This window comes from Leuresthes tenuis, unplaced genomic scaffold (genome assembly GCF_036924035.1).
Source record: "Leuresthes tenuis unplaced genomic scaffold, fLeuTen1.0.hap1 SCAF_20, whole genome shotgun sequence".
Classification (NCBI taxonomy): Eukaryota; Metazoa; Chordata; class Actinopteri; order Atheriniformes; family Atherinopsidae; genus Leuresthes; species Leuresthes tenuis.
In genome coordinates, this window is record NW_027325374.1 from 16,283,687 (window position 1) to 16,298,776 (window position 15,090).

Sequence of the window (15,090 nt, forward strand, 5' to 3'; positions counted from 1 at the left end):
AAAGCCAGCACAGTACATTAACATTTCTGCAATGTCTTGACACTCATTGCTGTCAAAAATCTCTAAGGAGTGGATTGAAAATCCATTTCCTCCTGTGATTAGAAGATGCAGTAGTCCTGCTTGGATCCAACATGTACAATAATTGAAGCATGAAAAATTCCTGCAAGAGAGACCTTATGCTGCTTTCACTGGTTGAGATACATATCTTTAATTACTGTGCTTAAGCTTGAAGTTCCCAACCAAATAGCTACTCTGTCCAGAAAGTTATTCAAATGAAGCTATTGGATGGAGTTTGGAGTTTGGAAAAAGAAAGCTTTTTCACACATATGGTTATTTGCTTGGACTCATCTATTTAAGGCTAAATCACGGATGCTTATACCTGTTTGGATCGTCCAAACGATTTTTTTCTCTCATACAAATCTGACAATTTCGTTGAGGAAGTGTTTTAAATTCAACTTTTTTCCAGTGGTTTAAGGCCAAAAAGTATGCAAATGATTGCTTTAATCGGATGTATTGTACTGCATAAGCTTATCATAGTTTTTATGAATTGCTTAAATGAAAAAGGAGTTAAAAAATGGAAGGAGGCAGGATTGATTGAGACTGACCGTCACAACCTTTGGTTGGCTGTGCATAGGGTTTTGGAGCTTTGCAGAAGCCTGTGACAGTGGTTGCCTATAGTTAATGCAGAATATCATACCATGACATCACACCTATTTTCTGGCCACTACAGGAAACAGACCAAAGCAGTGTGCCAGCAACTGCTCATGGAAATGGAAATCTCAACTCTGATTATAAGGGTGGCAACACTGCCATTATAAAGCTGTGAATTTCAGTATCAGCCATTTTCACCATGATGGAGGAGTGTTGTCCAAGTCTTTGATAAAAAAATGTTTACCTAGGTCACAGAGAACATGTTCTCTCTCTCTCTCTCTTTTAAATTTTTTTTTTTTTACAGATTTTGGGAATGCATGTGAGTTGAAGAGAGTGAACACAGATGAGGCCTTTCAATGCATGACCAGAATATGTGTGGTATTGTTGCTGATTCTGACTCAGTCTCAAGGAAAGTGCAATTCTTTCTGTAGATGTAATAATTCAGAGGTGATCCGGCCTCGTCATAGCAGTATCCGCAGGAGCGACAGGGCATGGAGAAAACACAAATCTAATGGACAGATGAGTGGTTTCGGAAAGCTACAGAACGAGTGTGTCATCCACTTTGTCCTCGCAGGACAAAGCCCCCATCAGAAAAAAAAAAAATTAAATAAATTAAACAAACAGGACAGTGCAATAAGCCAGAGACAAACATCTTTTAGCAGATCATTATTACTTAGGGAACAGAGGGTGGGAAAGAGAATGAGAAAGTCACATTATATGTCAAATTATCACTTACATCATATGTGACATTCACTGAAAGGAATATCTCATTTGCAGTCTTTTTTCATTATTATTATTTTGCCACTGGGCTCGGTCTATGGAAGGCTGTGAAGTGGAGAATTGTGAATGAAAACCCATTAGCAAAGCTTGTGGGAAGGAGAAGGGCTTGATGGATTAGGTAAGATATATATATATAAAAAAGTCCATCTTTCAACCAAGCTCTATTATTTCTAGGGCTATTAAAACAAGCATTATGAAAAGAAAAATCATGTCCTGTTGCCCTGTATGTACTCTCAGAGAGGCGGGTATGAAAACGGCTCAATATGGTCACAGTGAAACTTGGAAACCGAACTGAAGCAGGGCCATGAAAGGTGATCTGCAATAATCTCACATAACAGATGTTTTGCTCATAGGACTGATAAATTTGATGCCAATCCTTCCCCTCCAAAAAAAAAAGGAATACTGTTATGATAATCAGTGAAAACAATAAAAACCATTGTAAATAAGAAGCTTCGGGTTCTCCTATCAGCTTTCCTCTGCCACTGAAGATGAGCCACTAAAAAAAGGAAACGATTTACAAATTGACTGTGCAAAATTGACCCCAAAGCTGTTTTTTTCCTGTAGCCTCTTTGGACAATAACCAAGAATTATTCGTGAAAAACAATGTAACTCATGGTATAGAAACATTGTGTCTAAAACGTCCTCATGTAATGGAAGACTCGATTGATTTAGAAAAATCTGTCCTAAACATCTCCGTTTTCCTTCCTTTCTTATTCCCCTCAGCAGTTAAATTTACACATGGCGCCATGTAAGAGTACGTTCTGAACGGATTATATAGATATTCCCTATTTGATATACTTCATGCATACTTTTCAGACTTTCAGAGCAGTTGCATGACCCATGTTAACTCAATACAAAAGAACAATAAGCATTCCAATGTGTTTTATAACTGGTAAAATGCTGGAACCATAGTCACCTCATATTTAGCGCCGATGGTGCCAAAACATTTTGCAGATCCACAGGTGCATGCAGTGAACTGCCATCTAGTGGTTAAAAGTCCACAAAAATGGCACGAGGTGAAAACATACATGAAAATGTCTCCAAGCTCGTTTCGCAGAATTATAATTTATTAACATGGGTTACTACTTTTTTCTCGAAACGTCATTGCGGCATTGCGCCAAATTCTGTTTTGTGATTTATTGGAACTTTTACCTTTCTCATTTATACAGAGTGGCTTAATATTTAGTATCTCCATGATGATGATACAATTCCAGGTTGTATTATAGCTATAAAGTTTCCTTCAATTGTGGGAAAAAGTTGGGAAGGCAAAGTTGCCTATATAAACTAATTGTCTGTATATTCATTGTGTTAGAAATTCTCTGTTATTCTAATTTGGAAGAAATTGTGTCTTTTGATCAGAGTCCTATCACCAGTAGCGACTAAAACCATCCACTTTCTTCGATTTAGAGCGCAATCCAGGGAGGCAAAAGACCATCGTTTTCGATGGTCTTATGATCGCCCTTTTTACTACATATCCTTCCGCTAGGACTATGAGGAAAAATTTGGACCAGTAGGATATTTTTTATGTCTACAAAGTCAACTATATCCCTTTTACGAATAGAAAAAAATGTTAGGAACACATTGATTTGCTGTATTAGTCTTTTTATACGATATATCTGATAAATAAAAACTCGCGGAGGTATATCACATAAATATGCTTCGGCGAACAGAGCAGCGCGAGCGCGGTTGATACAGAGGTCTGACGGTTTCCTGTTGGCGGCGTAGGGTAAGTGCACGGGCTTCGTTTTGTCTTTTAAACTTTGGGGGAAATGTTGGGTGTTTTCCGTTGCTTATTGTTTTCAAGTTATTTTTGAATATGTTATTAGCAGAGCTAATGTGGTTTCTCCCTCTGGCTAACATTCATTTTCTCTGAAAACAGAGATTATTGTAGGTATATTCGCGAGCGCTTTCAGTCTTTAAGATGGCTAGCTTATTTGCTAACCGTTCCTAGTGTGTTCTGCAAAATTAATTTGTTTAACTTTTGTTGCTTTATCGTGCGAATTAATAAGCGGCTAAGACGTCTTAACACTTGCATGATTTATATCTTACCCGTAAAACGTTCATTTTAATGTTCAAATACTGTTGGAGTACACAGAAATTGTGCTAGGTGATGCTTGTAATGATGTCATCACTGTGCGCCTGTTAAGATGCATGTTTTTGGATCTGTTACCTGTTTGTGGAAAAAGTGTCGCCTGTGTAACAAAAAAAAGTAGCATTTTTTTTTAGTTAATGTTCTGTTAAATACATTATTTTCACTGCCAGTGTTTCAGGTGTCTTATCTTCTCTCATTTCTACAGCACATGAGAATATAGTGTCCACACAGATCTGTGCAGGCTACTGCCCAGTCTGTCCCTCCTGCCACCATGGCCTTTGTACCCGCGCCCAGCCCCACTGTGGTCGACCAGACCACACTCATGAAGAAATACCTGCAATTTGTGGCAGCGCTCACAGATACGAACACACGTAAGTTTAACCCCAATATGTATTGTGAGTGTCAGTTACCCTAAAGCAGACACGGAATGCAGTGATTTTGGGTGAGGGCTTAGAATTATATTTGACTGGAAAAAGGTGCAAACGCAACACTCTCAGCGTGTGCTGCATCATTCAAAATGAGCCCATATCATGCAACATACAAGAAAATGATGTCGGTATTTGTTATGTTGTCTGTTAACTATGTGAAATGACATAAAGGGTGTAACGGATAGGCAGATTATTTTTACAGTTTGCGACAGAGCCCCACCTATTTTAGAAACTGGATTGTATTTGAACAGTCAAGTTACCATCTAAGCCATTAAAAGTTGTATCTATCCAGCTGTGAGGCAGCAGTCCATGCATGCGTTTCCATGAACTGTTAAGTTGAGCTAACGTTGTGATTTGGCTGAACCATCTCGGCCAATTTCAAAAGTTCTATGGGATTGTAAGTGCAGTAAAAACGAATGTCAGAATAAAGCAAAAGACTTGAAGCTTAACTTTTATGATAGTAATGCAATTAAATAATAATACATTTCTCATAGGACACCATTTTATTTAATTGAAAGTTTTCACCTTAATGTCGGCAAAATGAACCATGAGAGGCACCTGTGCTTAGCGGGGGCAATGTGATGAGAGCGATATGCTTTAGTCCAGTCAAAGGTACGAGTGTGTGAGAGAGTGCATGTTTGCGTGAGAGTTTTTGAGTGCGTTTCTTGATGTACCTTTTGATTAAGCTGGACGCTGAAAGTAAAACTGATAAGATCTGAGAGCCTCTGCTAAGCACACGGAGTCAGCCCTGTGAAAGTTTTAATTGCATCCTTTGCCGGTTTGATATTAATGGCAGCACTCCGTCTTTTAACTTCCAGCTGATGAAACTAAGCTGAAGATGATGCAGGAGGTCAGCGAGAACTTTGAGGTGAGTTTGATGAATCTATTCAGTGGATGATGGAGCGGATTGATTTTCCTTGTCTCTGGTGATCTCAGGTTATTTATGATAGATTGAAAAGAGATTTTAATCAACTGCACTTTAGCCAGTTTTAAAACATTTTTCAGGGGGACTCTTTGAACATGAGAAAATACTGTGTGTTGCACTTGAGTTTCTTCATCACATGAAACATATTGGACTTGTATATTTCAGAATGTAACGTCTTCACCTCAGTACTCCACCTTCTTGGAACACATCATCCCTCGTTTCCTTACGTTTCTTCAGGATGGAGAGGTGCAGTTTCTTCAAGAAAAACCTACACAGGTTTGTGGCTAAAGACACTTTTTTTTTTTTTTTGCACTATTCATACATATACAGGGAAAATAACACAAGTAGAGGAAATACTAAACTATCTGATAACAGTCTCTGAAGACCACAACACAGTGAATAATAGTGTTATAGTTATTATGAGTATAATGAGTGGACGATGCTAAGTTTTGTCAGATGATATAAGTGTATGCAAATGTGCAATGGTAATTTTAAAATAAAATGTTCTCCATCTGTTCAGCAATTGAGAAAGTTGGTACTGGAAATCATCCATCGTATTCCGGCAAATGAGCACCTTCGTCCACACACCAAGAACATCTTGTCTGTGATGTTTCGCTTCCTGGAGGTATGGGTCCCGTTCTCCTACAACTCAACATTTTCACATCCGATGGTTTTGTTGTTGGAAAATTATCGATAAAACTGTTGGGAGTCATTGGTGTGGTTCAAAGTAGATTTAGAATGTTAATGATTGGCATTTACTACCGACTAAGTATACATTCTACACATGATGTTCATGTTTTTCCATCATTGTATTTCTCAGATTGAAAGTGAAGAAAATGTGCTGATTTGCCTTCGCATCATTATTGAACTTCACAAGCAGTTCCGCCCTCCAATCTCTCAGGAGGTGAGCATCGCCGCCATTTAGATATTTTCTTGAGTTATGAAAGTTTGGTGAAAGTGTTAAGGACGTGGATGTCCTCAAACTAACCTCTGATAGCTGACTTTGCTGCTGTGCTGATGAATGCAGATGGATCCTTTAAGGGTGTAGTTCTTCCTTAAGAGAAAAAATCTTTCTAAATATTCCTCAATGTAATTACTGTTTTACTTTAATAGTTAATTACTTATACCGTCTCTCCATTACAGTCAATAAAACACGTTTTAGTCGTGCATGACCTGAGTGGCAGATGTCGAACTACAGATGTTGAACTACAGATGTCGACCATTTAAACTGTTTTCAACATGTGATCCATTATCCTTTCTTCTCAGATTCACCACTTTCTGGACTTTGTTAAGCAGATTTACAAAGACCTTCCCAAAGTTGTTGTGAGTACAACCAAAGAGTGTGTGTGTGGCTTTTCCAACAGTGAAACTGTTTGTCAATATGTGGTTATTTTATGCTAGAAGCACTCATTAATTAACCATCATCCTCTTCCCACTGCCTCTCTTCCTTTCCTTTTCTTCAACCATGTTTTGTGTTTTTTTTTTTTTTCTCTCCAGGCCAGATACTTTGAGAATCCACAGGTCATAGCGGAAAACACTGTTCCCTCACCAGAAATGGTGGGGATGATCACATCTGTGTTGGTTAAGACTGCGCCAGAGAGAGAAGACAGCGAAACACGAACAGTAAGCTCCTGATTCGTTTGATGCTACATATCTTTTTTCTTTTGCAGTACTGTCTGTAACCACTGGGGGGCAGTGGTGCATTGCTTTGGTTAAACAGGGGAGATGATGAATCTGCATATTTACTGTATCTAAATAGACGATGCATGCAAACATACAATGCTCTTTTCCTATTAGAACTATAAACATCTATGTGGCAGGGAAAACTAGATGTTTAACAAACTGCTTTTAATCTGCTGAAACATACTGTTGTCGAAAGTGCGCAAGAAATGAGAGTACTTGTAGTTTAAATTGTTCTTGTCGCGGCGGTTTATTATTTACTGTAATCGTTTCTAAGTTCAGCAGTTGTTTCATTTAATTCTTCTGTTGTCAATTTCTTCTTTTCAATTTCCTCAAAGCACACCATCATCCCTCGGGGGTCATTATCTCTCAAGGTGCTGGCAGAGCTGCCCATCATAGTGGTGCTGATGTATCAAGTGAGTGAAATACTTTTGGACTCCTCTAAAAAATACCCATCACTTCACCCAAAACTGTGGATCAGACTTGGGGTTTGGGGTTTTTGCCTTTAGAATTACAAATATATTTTTTATTTTATTTTTCTTTAGAAGTAAAGATGTACTTGCCTTTTTATTGTTACTGAATTCGAATTCTCTCCTTCGGCTATGATCATTTCCTAACTGAATTTTTGTTTGTTTGCTTTGTCTTGTTTCTTAGCTGTATAAGCTGAATATTCACAATGTGGTGTCAGAGTTTGTACCCCTCATTATGAACACCATCATGCTGCAGGTGTCTCCACAGGCCAGGTAAAATGCATCTCTTTATCCGGTCACACTTATGTTCCGTGCAGATGTGAAAGAAATGAGTTTCATTGTGCTTTTTTAAAGAAAAGAAAAAATCATTTTCCATTTCAAAGGTTTAAAATGGATTTGGGGGGGTGTTAAAGAGAATTGACCTTTCTTTTCCTCTTTTGCACTTACTGTGTTTAAAACACCGCTTGGTACTTTTTCGGTGAAAGCCTGTGTTGAAATTCATTTGGGGGGGTTAAAATTGTAGAAATTGGTTTAGCAGGAGGTGAAACCTCTGAGTAAGAGGGTTGTGTTAAGCATTTAATCAGGAAGGAAATGGAGTGGAGTTGATTTTGGGGAAAAAAAGAATCAGATCTGCTCCTGCCAGTTATAGCTTTTCTTTTCTGTAATAACTGAGCCTTAAACGAACAGTTCAGCCATGTAGAATTGACTCGTACACGGAGACCCTCACTTTCAACCTTTCTAATTGACGGTATACAACTTTAAAAATGTCATTTGCTTTCTTTTTAGGCAGCACAAACTTTATAACAAGGAGCTGTACGCTGATTTCATTGCTGCCCAAATCAAGACTCTGTCATTTCTGGCCTACATTATCCGAATCTACCAGGTACATCTCATTGATGCTTATTGATGCAATAAGCATTGATGCAACAGTTTTGCTTGGATTGTTGTAGATTCTTTAGTAAATCAAATGTACCTTATTTCAAAGGATAATTTTCTGGAGATAGTTTCTGTCTGTGGCGATGAGCAAGTAGCAGTGTAATCTCAGATGCTTTATGATTTAGCTTAAAGTAATTAAAAAAAGATTCAGAATCATGTTTTTTTTTTCTTTGTAAACCCGTCAGGACCTGGTAGGGAAATACTCTCAACAGATGGTAAAGGGCATGCTGCAGCTGCTGTCCAACTGCCCCCCTGAAACTGCTCATCTCCGCAAGGAGCTGCTCATTGCAGCAAAGCACATCCTCACTACTGACCTACGCAGCCGTACGTACACACGCACACAAATGCATATTAACTAGTATGACACGATAATGAGAAGGCTAGTTACATTTAGTCTTGTGCTGCTTTACATTATTTTTTTGTTGTTGTTGTTGTTCATCACTGAAACATCAAACATTGAGGCTATTTATAGTTCACTTTGCCGTTATAGGTCACATAACAGCCTGGATTCTTGGCGAGCTTTAGATTTCACCTTTCAGTTCTGAAAGAGCTACTTCATTAGCTGTCGCACCAGGGCTGTAGAACGTCCCTTTTGTTTGCTGGTTGAGAGGTGAGATTGAATGAAATGGAATAAAAGCTCAGCCATTTATCAGTGAAGCCTTGAGTGAGCGGTGCATATTTATTATTTTTTAAAAGCCATCTGACTGTGTGGTTGCGGAAAGCTGATGAAAGCTACCCGCAATTATGGGTTTGGAGGGCTCTTGCTGGAGAGCAGAAACGCCAAGAGCTACAATTATTCTTTCTTTCTAGTTTATTATTTTAAAGTTTAGTATTTTAAACTTTAAACACTTACTTTTCACAAATGCATTAACATACTTTTTTCCCCCTATTTTTCCTTCCATCTATCAACGTTTCTTTATCTCTCTCTCCACACCCAGCGTATCTGAATCGTGCCATTAATTTTTTCTGTTTCAGAGTTTATACCGTGTATGGACAAACTTTTTGACGAATCCATCCTGATCGGCTCTGGTTACACTGCTCGGGAGACTCTCAGGTGGGTTTTCTGTATTTGTGTGCACCACCGGTCGCAACTCTGTGGCGTCGGCACAGGCTCACTCTCATGGGGGGTTTCTCAACCAGGTGCACAAGGTGTTAAGTGTCTTCTCCTGTTAATTAGGAGCTTCTCACTATTGCAGAAATTCTCAGGGAAGCTGAGAGCAACACTGCAGCACATATCACACTGTCAAGTTGTCATGTACACCTGCATCTCCAGAGGGCAGGCTTCTCGCACGTCCTCTCTTAGGTTGATTTCAAAACCTCCTTGACCCCCTCCCAGTTGCCAAAGTAGCTCACCTCATCAACAAAATAGCTGTCATTTCACATTAGTACCAGAAAGGAAACGGGGCAGTTGGATGAGAGCTGGCAGGACCATCAGTATCACTCATTAGTCCACCTTCTCTCTCCCTTTCTTCCTCATCCCTCAGCTTCTTTCCAGAACTGTGAAACTTCAGCCTGCTCAATTAGTACTTTCACTGCCTTGAGAAAAACTTTAGATCACCCAAATATATCCATAACAGTTTAAACTAATATTTAAGATTGCTATATGATTGTAATTCTGTTCCATGTCTGTGTTTCTCTCCAGGCCCTTGGCCTACAGCACTCTCGCAGACCTGGTGCACCATGTTCGTCAGAACTTGCCGCTGACAGATTTATCTCTAGCTGTGCAGCTCTTCGCCAAGAACATTGATGACGAGTCACTTCCCAGTAACATCCAGACCATGTCCTGCAAGCTGCTTCTCAACCTTGTGGACTGTATCCGCTCAAAGTCGGAGCAGGAAAACGGAAATGGGCGGGACATTCTGATGAGGATGCTGGAGGTAAGTTGGACTTAACTTTTTTTCTTTCTTTCTATAAACTGATATTATTGAAGAAATGCTGACTTTTTTTCCCCTGCTTTTCCTTTTCTTATAAAACAGGTGTTTGTACTGAAATTTCACACCATTGCACGCTACCAGCTGGTATCCATCTTCAAGAAATGTAAACCTCAGTCGGAAATGGGTGTGGTTGACCCAGGGGCGTTACCTGGGGTACCAGCTACACCCACGCCCTCCACCACCCCTGCCATTCCACCACCCGCTCCTCCAACACCTGTTGCTGCAGCACCGGCCCCACCAGCGACGGCCTTTGACCGACCTGGAGAGAAGGAAGACAAACAGACGTTTCAGGTGTCGGACTGCCGCAGTTTAGTCAAGACCCTGGTTTGCGGAGTCAAGACAATTACGTGGGGCATCACCTCATGCAAGGCTCCAGGAGGTGAGGGTAACAGCAGACATTTTTATTCTTCGTTCGGTGCATAAGAAAGATTTGTTGACATTAAATCATGCAATCAATACCGTGAAATGTTTAAAGCATATGCCCCATTGATTTGTCTCCTTAAATCAAGCTTTTACCATGATAGTTTTTGTGGTTGAAATGTTTAATTTCCTACTTTCTTCTCAGAGGCGCAATTCATTCCTAACAAACAACTCCAACCAAAAGAGACCCAAATCTACATTAAACTGGTCAAATATGCCATGCAGGCCTTGGACATCTACCAGGTACAACCAAAGAGTAAAGCGATTGCGGCTCTTTGAACATATTTTGCATTTAAATAGTTGTTTTTAATGTTTGTCATTTTTTTCTTCATATTTTGCCATTGTTAGAAAATTCTAAGATGAAGTGAGAGTAAAATCATTTTATTTTATTTATTGGAATTGATGCACGTGAAGGAGAACTTTCCTTGATTTTAACATAATGGTCTCTACTAATACAGGTGCAGGTTGCCAATAACCAGCAGACGTACGTCAGAGTGGCCAATTGCCAGACTGTCCGCATGAAGGAGGAGAAAGAGGTTCTGGAGCACTTTGCAGGGGTCTTCACCATGATGAACCCTCTCACGTTCAAGGAGATTTTTCAGACCACTGTGCCATATATGGTGGAGAGGATCTCCAAGAACTATGCGTTGCAGGTCCATACTGTCTCACATATAAAGAGAAATCTGTTTGGTTTTGTATTTTCTCTCATAAATACGTAATGGTCCTCTGTTGTTTTCCAGATCGTTGCAAATTCTTTCTTGGCCAACTTGTCAACATCAGCTCTGTTTGCCACCATCTTAGTCGAGTATCTCCTTGAGAGGCTGCCAGAAATGGGCTCAAACGTTGAGCTGTCAAACCTCTACCTCAAGCTCTTCAAATTAGTCTTTGGCTCAGTTTCATTATTTGCTGCCGAGAATGAGCAGATGCTGAAGGTAACTGGCTGCTTAGCGATGGAACAAAAAAAGGAGCCTCTCGAAAGTTTTTTTTTTTACTAATAAGACTTCTCCCTCTTTCCTCAGCCACACCTCCACAAGATAGTGAACAGCTCAATGGAGCTGGCCCAGTCCGCTAAGGAACCCTACAACTACTTCCTACTTCTTCGCGCTCTCTTTCGCTCCATCGGTGGAGGCAGCCATGACCTTCTTTACCAGGAGTTCTTGCCGCTTCTACCCAACTTGTTGCAAGGTAAAACCTCACACAGCGTTCTTCTTTTCTTGAGAATTTCTTATGTTTTATGGAAAAGTGGATGCCAGCGCTTTTATTCTTCTCAAATTTCCAACATCCCCGTCCAATTCCATCAGGTCTAAACATGCTGCAGAGTGGTCTTCACAAGCAGCACATGAAGGACCTGTTTGTGGAGCTGTGTCTGACGGTGCCAGTCCGCCTGAGCTCCTTGCTGCCCTACTTGCCCATGCTAATGGACCCGCTGGTGTCTGCACTCAACGGTTCTCAGACCCTTGTTAGCCAGGGCCTTCGTACCTTGGAGCTGTGTGTGGACAATCTACAGCCCGACTTCCTCTATGACCACATTCAGCCTGTCAGGGCTGAACTCATGCAGGTGGGGGCTTGTTGTCGACATGGCGATGAGGCCAATCGCAGTGTCGTCTGTGCAAAAATAGCTTTTTATCTGCCATCTTGTGGTAAACTTGGTGCACTGCAGACAAGTCAGTGAACAAGGATTACTCAATATATCACAACAATGCCGGTAAATTTTACTAGGAAAACTAAATTATAACCTAGAATTCAATAAATCTGTTGTAGGATTTGAGTTCAGTGAATTTAGCTCTGTAATTAACTTGCCAGCCTTCCCAACTTTTTACTGATTCATTGCTTTTTATCTCATTTTGACGCTAAAACTGAAAGTACAAGTTCTTTCCATCCTGTTCTCCAGGCCTTGTGGCGTACCCTCCGTAATCCAGCTGAAAGCATCTCCCATGTGGCTTACCGGGTGCTGGGAAAGTTTGGAGGCAGCAACAGAAAGATGCTGAAGGAGTCTCAAAGACTACATTATGTGGTGACTGAGGTCCAGGGGCCCAGCATCAAGGCTGAATTCACCGACTGCAAAGCATCCATACAACTTCCTATGGAGAAGGTGAGATGGTGATGTGGCTAGATGACCTTTGCTTTATCCAGCATTTCTCTAACAGTGCCTGATGCTACTTTCAAGGCCCTTTCTCCCCCTTTTGTTGTATTTGGACCATCGAAGAAAGACTTAAACCTAAAAGAGCTTGATATTCCTCATTATATTTCTCCACTGAGAGCAATATATCTTTGTCACAAGTTTGTTTGTGTGAGAGACAAAGTAAGTGAGGGGATGTGTGTGTCCTCCAGGTAATTAAATTCATGTCTTGTTTCTCCTCCTCATCCCCCAGTCAGTAATCATCAATCTAGTGTGGGCCACCATGACGGCATTATTTACTCTCTCTAATGGCTGCTGCCTCTTCTTGGTTATCAGGCTGTGTGTTCGGCATCATCGTGGGTGTAGGCAACTCGCACACAGAGCTTTACAAGCAGCACAGGCTGAAGGCATGCGTCTCACTAAGCAGCCATATGCTTAGTTGGGAAAGACGGCTTAAAGTGCCTCAAGTTGGACCACTGGATCAGATAATAATGATACCGTGGACAATAATACAGCAAGGATAAACACTGACTTGTTGTTTTCACTGCACACATTTTATTTGCTTTTCAAGCTCTTTTCCAGTTATATTTTCTTGTTTGTAGTGATTATTTTTTATTTTTTATCCACACCATGGATGAAGCAGTGTTTTCATTCAATACTGGATTCAAAGTGTGTTTTCTATTCTACTATTTGATATTTAATTATTGGCATTACAGTGTTTGACAAAGTCCCAGTTCTGACAGAAACCCTGAGAGGTCTACAATTATATCATTCTATGCTATCATCCACCCTTAATTCTCTGGCTTCTCCTCATCCTTGCTCTCTCTTCTGAGTGGCATTAATTAGTTCATTTTCTCCCTTTTAAGTGCCTGGCTGCTGTGGCTTGACAGCCCATAATGTAAAAATGATAATGACCTTTACTCTGCCAGATGGTGCTCTGTTCCTTCATGCAGTTAATCATATATATGGACAATACAGTTTATTTCCCATATTAATAATTTACCAGTATTGGCATTTTGCATAAACAATTGCCATTTCAGACAGGTGAAGATGTAGTAAACTTTTCACGCTCTGTTTCTCCAAGGCAATCGAAACAGCTCTTGACTGCCTGAAGAGTGCCAACACAGAGCCTTACTACAGACGCCAGGCCTGGGAGGTCATTAAATGCTTTTTGGTGGCCATGACGAGCCTGGATGACAATAAACATGCCCTCTACCAACTTCTGTCTCATCCCAAGTGAGTAAACATTCTGGCTTTAATTCCACTGTGGTGTATGCTTCCATATTGGGGTTGTTGTGGCACAGTAACTACGTACAGCTGATTATCAACTGATTTGTAATGCTCTGGCTTTTGCCCATTACACGGTATGGCTCGGTATGTGTGTGTGGACTTTTTTTTTTGCAGTTCAGTCCCCAGCCATTAATACATTAACGTAGGTGGGATATTTCTCTGAACATTATAGCGGCGCCACTGGCAACTTCTTACATGTTATTGTGACACAACACGAACAACCGAGAGATGGAGGGCTGTGGACAGATGCCTTTTTTTTTTACTCTCAGTATGTGGTTGAAAAACTCAGAAATGAAGAACAGCAGCAATTGAACAGAAGAGTTTGGGAGCTTTCGCAGCAAATTGCAGCCGACAAGATCACTCTGTTCCCTCTAAGATGATGCAAAAAGGTTTAGCCAACCTGAAAGCTAGTTTGCTAACAGTTGATTTTCAGTGACTGTAGATTGTCTTTAGAGACTACGGTCACACACTAAATATGATATGCTACCTGTGTGTCAGATCTGTTGCTGTGACGACTCTTTATCCAAACAGTTGTCCGTAGTGTCTTTACATCACTTTTTATTATAGATTCAGCTTGCTTGGAACCAGAAATGGGACCAAAAAGTATCCGTGACACTCACAGGGAACTGCATGTAATGGATTCACACTGTTCAGTGTAAAGGAGAAATGCCACAATGGGACTGCAGTATTTCTAGATTCTAGATACTGTATATACAGCTGGTGCAAAAATGCTGAACTTTTTATGAATGACGCACCTTAAAGTTACTTTTTCCTTCAGAAACTAATTCACATTGACATCTATCCTGGCCCACTGCTAACTTAACCTTTCCTTTCTGCCCATCTCTCTCTCCCTAACCACTCCAGGCCTCTATGCATCCCCATTACCCCCCCAACTGTCTCGCTACCCGCTGAATTACACTGCTCTCTGTCTTCTTTGCCATGTTTTTATAACATTTTGCTATAAACGCCACTTCTAAAGCAGGTATTACTGATTATGCATTTGTAGGCCACCCACCTTCTGTCAGGCCTCACTGCAGAGCACAAACGAACACATGAGCAAACAAACAGAAATGAGGGTGTTTGTTGGGGGGGGGGGGGTCAGTCACATTACCATCATTGATCTCCAGGCAGGGGCTAATTGACTTTCCCCTGTCTGTTTATGCTACACTATGCCCCTTACTCTCCTGTCATTATGCAGTAACACACACACATTTGCACTCAGATATTTTTTTGTGCACATGAGTATAATGAGGTGTGCCAGTTATAATGAGGGGGGGCTGTGTGCCGTGTGCCTTCTCAAGCGCCTTGATTTGCAGTGTTCTTTCTCTCGAACGATTTGTCTGCTTCCTTGCTCTCCCTCTGCCT

General features: G+C 40.6%; 1 protein-coding gene across 1 annotated transcript in view; it reads left to right on the plus strand.

The window, feature by feature from the left end:
- Positions 1–3,115: 3,115 nt before the first annotated feature.
- The window catches only part of trrap (transformation/transcription domain-associated protein), a 69,638-nt gene continuing 57,663 nt past the window's right edge, over positions 3,116–15,090 (plus strand). Inside the window, exons 1-22 of the mRNA XM_072373991.1 lie at positions 3,116–3,157; positions 3,729–3,894; positions 4,770–4,819; positions 5,042–5,152; positions 5,397–5,501; positions 5,697–5,780; positions 6,143–6,199; positions 6,374–6,499; positions 6,895–6,972; positions 7,211–7,299; positions 7,813–7,909; positions 8,148–8,286; positions 8,938–9,016; positions 9,605–9,839; positions 9,939–10,275; positions 10,462–10,559; positions 10,775–10,969; positions 11,057–11,248; positions 11,336–11,501; positions 11,618–11,874; positions 12,208–12,408; positions 13,520–13,671. Coding sequence (XP_072230092.1) covers positions 3,795–3,894; positions 4,770–4,819; positions 5,042–5,152; positions 5,397–5,501; positions 5,697–5,780; positions 6,143–6,199; positions 6,374–6,499; positions 6,895–6,972; positions 7,211–7,299; positions 7,813–7,909; positions 8,148–8,286; positions 8,938–9,016; positions 9,605–9,839; positions 9,939–10,275; positions 10,462–10,559; positions 10,775–10,969; positions 11,057–11,248; positions 11,336–11,501; positions 11,618–11,874; positions 12,208–12,408; positions 13,520–13,671 — 2,948 coding nt within the window. The 5' untranslated portion in view covers positions 3,116–3,157; positions 3,729–3,794. The remainder of the gene's footprint in view (positions 3,158–3,728; positions 3,895–4,769; positions 4,820–5,041; positions 5,153–5,396; positions 5,502–5,696; positions 5,781–6,142; positions 6,200–6,373; positions 6,500–6,894; positions 6,973–7,210; positions 7,300–7,812; positions 7,910–8,147; positions 8,287–8,937; positions 9,017–9,604; positions 9,840–9,938; positions 10,276–10,461; positions 10,560–10,774; positions 10,970–11,056; positions 11,249–11,335; positions 11,502–11,617; positions 11,875–12,207; positions 12,409–13,519; positions 13,672–15,090) is intronic.